The 8,521-nt window shown below is 36.7% G+C and overlaps 2 protein-coding genes and 1 pseudogene across 2 annotated transcripts; all 3 read right to left on the reverse strand.

The window, feature by feature from the left end:
* Positions 1 to 232: 232 nt before the first annotated feature.
* LOC107636840 (uncharacterized) lies at positions 233 to 1,300 on the reverse strand. The gene is made up of 3 exons (XM_016340315.1): positions 1,117 to 1,300; positions 728 to 1,020; positions 233 to 643 (listed from the first exon to the last, which is right to left on the reverse strand). The coding sequence occupies exons 1-3, from the start codon at positions 1,298 to 1,300 to the stop codon at positions 233 to 235; spliced, it is 888 nt and encodes a 295-aa protein (XP_016195801.1).
* A 33-nt stretch (positions 1,301 to 1,333) lies between these two features.
* Positions 1,334 to 2,128, reverse strand: LOC107636839 (uncharacterized). Its single transcript, XM_016340314.2, has one exon. It carries the CDS (start codon positions 2,126 to 2,128, stop codon positions 1,334 to 1,336), a length of 795 nt encoding a protein of 264 aa, XP_016195800.2.
* Positions 2,129 to 2,788: 660 nt separating this feature from the next.
* Positions 2,789 to 3,403, reverse strand: LOC148569025 (uncharacterized; annotated as a pseudogene).
* Positions 3,404 to 8,521: the final 5,118 nt, after the last annotated feature.

Here is an 8,521-nt window from a genome sequence, read left to right on the forward strand (position 1 = left end):
TATTATATAGGTTACAATGATACTATTATCATGAAGTACCTTGAAGAACATAACAATGATTCAGTTATCATAAAGTACATTCACATAGGTTACAATGATTCAATTATCGTGTTAGGAGACTGAAACAGGTTTTAGTAAATGTATTTTGAGAAAGTACATTGAACCCGGGTTACATTGTCTCATATATCATTCAAGTCTACTGCGTGTTAGGATCAACACTTGGACCTCCGCCCTAACGGCATCTACTCCGACTTAGTTCCTCAGCCCCACACTGCCTACATCGCCTCGGATGCCGTAACATTCGTGTGTCCATCTCATTCAAGAAGCGCGTCATCCTAGGTCGACCTTTGGCAATGCGTCTCAAGTACGGGTTCGGTACGAATCGAGGACCATTGTAAGAAGGCCACGTAGTTGGATTCCCGAGTGGCCTAAACCTTGCCCGATAAACGCGTCTAATTTGGTCCATCTTATAAACATCATGCACATACACCTGCCAATCTAGTCGTTGATTTGCACAACATGCAAACACATGCCGGCACGGAATTCGGTCCACCTGGAACTCACCACAGTCACATCTTTGACGACGGAGGTCAACAGCATACTCCACTCCACTTGGCATCTCACGCACTTCAAAGACCTCATTCTGCTTGTCGAAGCAATTAACCTAAATGTTTCCTGATGCAAGTTGATTTGCATAAAGTTTGGAGGTCACATGCTCAGAAAAAACATGGCCAGCATTAATCCGAGCCTCCGCCTTGGCTCTTTTCCGTGTGAACAACTCATTTAGTCTGTAGAATGTTGCTTTCACAAGTGCAATGATGGGAAGATTGTGTGCACCCTTCAAGATTGAGTTGATGCATTCGACTAGATTAGTCATCATGTGACCCCATCGGTAACCACCATCGAATGCCAACGCATACTGTTCACGGGGAATACGGTCTAACCAGTTAGTGTACGCCTCGCCCCGCTCTCGTAAACGCTGAAAACGCAATTCATACTCACGAGCCGTCCTCGAATATCCTACACAGTATCATATACCATACAAAGAATAAGTCTCACGATGTTTAGATTGATCGCAGTTTCATTAATAACAAACTTTGAAGTAATCGTTGTTACCTATATTGACGACAAGCTTTTGCAGGTACGGTGCCTTGAATTTCATCAGAAAGTTTGACTCTATATGCCTGATGCAAAACATGTGGAAAGCTCTAGGAGGTGACCAAGCTCCGTGACTGCGTTCCACAGCTGCATTTATCGACTCATGTCGGTCTAATATAAGCCCCACACCATCCCGAGTCATAACATGTTGACGTAGGTTACTAAGAAAAAAGTGTCACACATCAGAAGTCTCTCCCTCAACAATAGCAAATGCAATCGGGATGATATTGTTGTTACCATCCTGCGAAACGGCTACTAACAAACAACCCTTATACTTTCCGTACAAGTGAGTCCCGTCCACCTGGACAACTGGCTTACAATGTCTGAATGCTCTAATGCAGGGGTAATAGCTCCAAAGGACTCGATGCAATACCCGAATATTACTTACCAAGTCATCCCCTTGATATGCTGGCATAGTCTCGAAATGCACGACAGCTGATGGCTCCTTGTGACACATGGCCTCGAACCATATGGGCAACACTTCGTAGGATGCTTCCCAACCTCCAAATAGTTTCTCAACTGACTTTTGCTTAGCCAACCATGCTTTCCGATAACTGACGGTGTAGTTGAACTTTGACTGCACTTCTGCAATAACTGATTTTACCTTTAAAGAGGGGCCAGCCTCAACCAACGGCTTAATGGCTTCTGCAATTATATTTGAATCCAGCTTTGAATGATCCTGGGAAATGGTTGCTCTGGTACAAGTGTGGCTGCCGTTGTACCTCCTAATAACCCAACAGTACTTTCTACTGATCATGCTAACTCTGATAAGACAATCACACCCTGACCCGTACTGTGTACATTTCGCATAAAATGTCAACGACTCCGACTCATACACACGGTAGTCTACAGATCTTCGGAGGGTATACTCCTTCATCGCCTTAATAACAGCTTCCCTGGAACTGAATTCCATCCCCACGGCAAATTCACCATCTGCGACAAAAGGAACTTCTGCCAGGACGGCAGCCATACCATAAGTATTTTAATACACGATTATTTAATGGCCAAAATTAAATATTAAATAAGTACTCACAACATTAATAATGATATAAATAAGCTATACATTACGTTATTATCTCAATCTCAATTAAATAAAAAACAAACACATAGTTTCCTACTGTTAATTAATACAACTTAACTAAATAACTAAAAATAAATACCAATCTTCCAAATAACTTCATAAATTCTACAATAAACACTCATTATTAAAACCTAATTAACTAAATAACTAAATAAATACAAATTAACTAACTAAGTAAAAATAAATAGTGACGACCTAAACATGTAAAATTAAATACTATAACAAATGCTCATTATTAAAGCCTAATTAGCTAAATAACTAATTAAACACAAATTAACAAAATAACTAAAAATAATTACGAATCGCCTAAATAAACCCCATAGATACTATAATAATTACTCTTTAATAAATATCCCTAACTAACTAAGCTACTAAATAAATACAAATTAACTAAATAACTAAAAATATATACCGATCGCCTTAATAACTTGATAAATACTCTAATAAATACTTATTAATTAATACTGATTCACTAAATAACTAAACAAATACTGCACCATAACTACAGATTTGCTCAAATTATTTTAATCTTAAACTTGACTAAATAAACTATTTTACAAATGTTAAAGGAGTACCTGCACTCATATATTCCGGAAACTCCGGAGCATGCATGGCTTCCAAATCCAAAACTCGCATGAAAGATGGCTCCTCAAATGGCACTTCGTTCGCGAGTGCATTTGCAACGTCTGTCACATTCGGAGCCACACTGCCGTCACCTTGATCTTCATCTCCGTCTGGACCAACAACTTCGTAATTGCTTTTGAACTCTTCCTCACTGTCACTATTGTAGTCTTCCCGTAAAATATTTCGGTCGGCCTCAGATTGTTCGAATTCAATGTACAACTCGATGAACGAGATTTGAGCACAACTTTCAATGTATATTAAAAACATCTCCTGCATGCTCGCTTCATCCGTTATATATTTTGTCTAAAATTGAACGAACCCACCAAATACTGGTACAGGATATCTGTACAAAATACATGATATTTTTCTTGACATCTCCGAATCAATCTTCTCACAAATCACACCTTTAAGCTCTTCAAATGAAATTGTGAACGGAATAACAACATCCAACGGATCTTCACAAACAAATTTTACCCCTTCAGGGGTTTGCAACAAAATCTGACCAAAATAATACACTTTTAAAAGGACTCTATCATCCATTCTTCTCACTCAGTTATATAAACACAAATACTTCACTATAAAATTTTTCTACCCAACCCAACCACCACAACAACAGACCATGAGAAAAAAGAAGAAGAAGAAAACTCGAAGAAGATGAAGAATTTTAGATCTGGTCGGCGGATTGAGATTTGCATACCTTCGCAAGCGTATATATACACACATAAATCGGATCGAGGGACTTCTCTAACCTAATTCAAATATAATATATAATAGTGAAAACGGACCCTCCGATTTCTATTAGTGATAATAAAAAAAAAATTTTGCTCCTCCACAACTCGGACCCACCGAGTTGCTCAGCCTATATCCAACAACTTTGTTAACAAAGAAAACGGACCATGCGATTACCTTAAAGTGATACAAAAAATTTTTGTTTAGCTACAACTCGCAGGGTCCGATTTGCTTAACGTTCTCCTCTCCATGCAAAACAGACCCTCCGATTTGCTCAACTAAATCTAAAAAAGGAAATTGTTGGGTCCAATTTCTTCTAACCATCTCTGAGCAAAAAACCTGTCCCACATATTGGTATAGCTCCTCCTCATCCCATAACCCGGCAAAGCACACCCAGCTCTTCCATAACCAAAAAAATCAGCCGCGGTATGTATGTGTGCTTGGAAGAAGGGAGGGGAGCTATGGCGGCTGAAGGAAGGAAAGATATTAGGTTTGGGGTTTTTGGGGGTTATTTAGCAGTTTTAATAAAATAAGGGTAATAGGGTAATTGTAACTAATTTTAATTCAACAAAATTATCTACTAAGGAGGATATTATTGAATCATAGATTTATAAATTGATTTCAAGTAAAATACTCTAATTGAAAATATAGGATAGTATAATTTTTCCTTATTTCTAAAACCTAAAGTAATGAATTATAAGAGTATCAATTATTTAAATTAAGTCATGTAAAATTCTTATTATTTCATAAATTCTAACTTTATAATTCAAATATAGAGAATAACTCAATAATTATGAAATTAAGTAAAATCTTCATTCTAATTATCAAAACTTGATTTAATTATTCTCAATGAAATAATTTCTGAAAGTAAAATCTCTAATAATAAATAAATTTGAAATCAGCTCATAATGATATTCTTCAAAAGTTCTGGGTCTTACATTCTACCCACCTTATAAAAATTTTCGTCCTCGAAAATTAAAGTAATACATAAGACAATACATAGTCTTAGTACCTTTAAATACTTTTAGAAAAGTAAGAAATCGTAGCATATATGTACAAATGTTCAAATACCGAATAACCATAAGATTTAAATATAGAGATAAAATATGGTGTATAGTAGAAGATACCAGATAAGCTCGATGCAAAAGGTCATATGATCTTAAGACTTTACAAAAACTTGAAGTAACAAAATAGGGTGCAAGTCAAGATAGGCGTTCACAGAATGAAGCAGTAATTAATGTGGTAAAAGGCTACAAGGCATGCTGGTATTATACAGCGGACATAACGTTCGCTCATAGACCTCGTACCCATTTTAGAACTTCAACTTCCCAACTCCATCAAACACTTTACAACCCCATCATTAATCATAAGCCTAACAACCGCAAACCCGTTCACAAGGAACAAAACACCCACAACTCATAACGTGGTACACCTACCACTTCACCTTCCATATACAGGTATCATGTCTTAAAGAACTAACGCATCACATTACTACGTCTACAGATCGCACGTGACATCAAAACAATTCTCGAGTCTACTCAGAAGGATACGAGATTTAGAACGGAGAGACAATGGTCAAGGGTAATACTCGTAGATTTGAGAGAATGTATCCAATTCCAGATAAACAACGATGGTCAAGCAATGAAGTTTGCTAGAAACAATTCAATTGACAACTTCAAAGATAACCCTTGGATCAAAGAAATTCAATAGTATCAATAAGAAGAAAATCAGCGCATTAGTTTGAACAATGTCAAGCCGAGTCGAAGAAGTATGAGGTTTACAGAAAAGAATATCTCGAACCCAAGACAAAGCTCACAGAACTCAAGAGCACGATTAAAATACTTCCGAATACATTGTTCTTAAAAGAGCTGAAAACTTGCGGAAAATCACTTCGCAGTCTAAAAGAAAAGTTAAGTAACAAGCATTCTTCAAGAGAGTAACAAAAGCATAAACGTGGCTTTACTTTAATACAATTTCATGTTGAAGTGGATTATGTGGAGTTTCAAAAACAAAATGCACACAGGTTTGGCTAAAAGCTAAAATATTTTCTCAAATATTTTAGAGAGATAGTTAGGTGCACAACTTAACCAAAGGCAATTCATAAAACTCGGAAGAAAATCAAATGCTTTTTCAAAATTTCTCAAAGTTCATATTCAAACAAGCGTGTATGAAAATTATAGCAAGGACGAAAGAGAAAGTTAAACTCTATTTAGAAAAGAAAATCCGAGGTAAAAATTTGCTTATAAATTGGTAAAGGAAATAAGTGATGCATTACAAACGGACAGGTTTCCACTAAACAAGGAAGCTCTTCAAAACTTCATTTAAAATAGTGCATGCCAACTTTAAAACAACTTTGTCAAAATTGAACAATGGTTTCAATCTCAATCAAGTAACAGAAAATAAATTCTGTTTAGAATTTCTTCAAAGAGAATTCAAAACTTCTTTAAACAAATTTTGAAACAAGACTCCAAAAATATACTTGAATTCACCATCTCAGAAGGACATTCAAGAAGATTAGCATGTACTTAAAAAAAGGAGTCAAGCCATACAAGAAAGGATCTTAAATCAAGGTAGTTCAAACAAGATCCACTAGGCATGAGACATCAAACAAGCTTTCAATTGATCCAAAAGAATACAAAAGTCATAGGAAAAGACAACTCATTCATTAGTAATTTCTAAGGATAAATCTTTGACTAAAAACTCTGGTAGAGAAAATGAGAGGATAAACGATGCACGAAATTGAAACAAATCAAGCTGACTCATATAAGGATGAGATTCACAAGAGAAGGGAAGCTGTGAGTGATGGTAGTGCTCACAAGAGGTAAAAGAATGATTAAGAACAGAATCAAGTATGACATTCATAGAGATAAAAAGCTTAATAAGGAACGAGTCCGCTCATAAGAAGAAAGCTATGAGTCCAACATTTTCAAAAGAACAACAATGGCATAAACAATGTAGTATGCTAAACCAAACTCAAGTCAAAAATAAATTAGGTAAAGTTTATCAACGAAAATAAACCAGAATAAAAGCGAAAAATCCTTTCTTTCCAGAATTTTGGAAAATACCCAAAAACATAATCAAATAAAGATGTCTATTGGAACTATAGTAAAATTACTAGAAAGTCAAATTGTATTTTAAGTAAGTGCAGTTCCATAAACCAGTAAAGCACAGGCAAGGTATTAGAAATAAATAGTTGTTAAACTGTACAAGGATTTTTCAAAGCTTCATATATAGATAAGTGTATACCGAATCAACATCAATTTTATAAAAATTTCAAAATTGATTGTAACTACTGTCGAATAGGAGAAAAACTGAATCAACAATTTCTCTAAGAATGGAGTCGAAATCCGGAGTTAAAAGGCACAACGCATTAAGACAAGTTCAAAGCTATATCAAAGAATACGTGAATCAAGAAGAACTCAAACAGAGAAAGATAGATGCAACAAGGATTGCAAACAAGCATATGCAATTAAGATCAAACAAGAATGCATATGAATAGAGGAATAGAGTTGAAAAATCAAACTACTTTTCAAAAGGATTGGCAAACAAGAACTTCAAGTTAGGATATGAAAGAACAGGTCGACTCGAACAGAATTCAAGACACACAACTGAATAGCCTCGAGAAATAGTTTCCAACGTTCCCAAAACCCGCGATCCGCTTTACTCAAAACTTGTATATCATCTATGATAATCCATCAGTGCTTTCATATACATAATTCACTAGTATTAAGTCGGCCAAACTTAATATCAGGAATTATGCAATGCAAGGCTAACGGCGTTAATCAATAGACCGTCATGTGCATAAAGCTCTAATTCTTGTTATCCAAACAAGACCTACTACATGACAACGCTCAGAGTATGCAATTGAAGCATAGTCGGTCCATTCCTCAGGCTCTACAGGAAAGACCGCTCTGATACCATAATGTAACACCCTAACTATCAAAGCTCACGCTTCCGGCTGCACGACTCTAATAGCTCGGACATTACGACGACTCTTATACTATTTAATACTAACATATGAGTCTGTTTAAAACTTCAAACCATAATACCGCTCCAAAAGTACCTTTGTTAGGTAACGTACATCCATACATACCATACAACTTATCCACAATTTTCTGGATACTACAAAGTGAACAAAATTCTTTTACTTGAACATGTGGAGATCATCAAAGAAGACACTGGGAGGAAGTTGGTGCACGAAATTGTGATCCTTAACAACGGCGCCAAAAACTTGGTGCTCGGAAAGTAATTCACACACTTTGTCACAACTTCGCACAACTAACCAGCAAGTGCACTGGGTCGTCTAAGTAATAAACCTTACGTGAGTAAGGGTCGATCCCACGGAGATTGTCGGCTTGAAGCAAGCTATGGTCACCTTGTAAATCTCAGTCAGGCGGATTCAAATGGTTATAGAGAATTGATAATTAAAAGATAATTAAAATATAAACTAGGATAGAGATACTTATGTAATTCATTGGTGAGAATTTTAGATAAGCGTATAGAGATGCTTTCGTTCCTCCTGAACCTCTGCTTTCCTGCTGTCTTCATCCAATCATTCCTACTCCCTTCCATGGCAAGCTTATGCAGGGCATCACCGTCATCAATGGCTACATCCCATCCTCTCAGTGAAAATGGTCCAAAATGCGCTATCACCGCACAACTATTCATCTGTCGGTTCTCGATCATACTGGAATAGGATTCAGTCATCCTTTTGCATCTGTCACTACGCCCAGCACTCGCGAGTTTGAAGCTCGTCACAGCCATCCCTTCCCGAATCCTACTCGAAATACCACAGACAAGGTTTAGATTTTTCGGATCTCAAGAATGGCCGCCAATAATTCTAGCCTATACCACGAAGACTCTGATCTCATGGAATGGAAGGCTCGATTGTCAGGCGAGGCAACCATGCGTCATGAACCAGAAGGCTAA

The sequence above is a fragment of the Arachis ipaensis genome, chromosome B4, assembly GCF_059453495.1.
Source record: "Arachis ipaensis isolate K30076 ecotype BB chromosome B4, ASM5945349v1, whole genome shotgun sequence".
Taxonomy (NCBI): Eukaryota; Viridiplantae; Streptophyta; class Magnoliopsida; order Fabales; family Fabaceae; genus Arachis; species Arachis ipaensis.

Coding starts and splice junctions, on each gene's coding strand:
- LOC107636840 (XM_016340315.1), bottom strand. CDS start 1,300: ATGACTCGGGATGGTGTGGGGCTTATATTAGACCGACATGAGTCGATA. Junction 1,021..1,116: donor AAAGCTTGTCGTCAATATAG/GTAACAACGATT, acceptor GATACTGTGTAG/GATATTCGAGGACGGCTCGT. Junction 644..727: donor CTCGGATTAATGCTGGCCAT/GTTTTTTCTGAG, acceptor TTCGACAAGCAG/AATGAGGTCTTTGAAGTGCG.
- LOC107636839 (XM_016340314.2), bottom strand. CDS start 2,128: ATGGCTGCCGTCCTGGCAGAAGTTCCTTTTGTCGCAGATGGTGAATTT.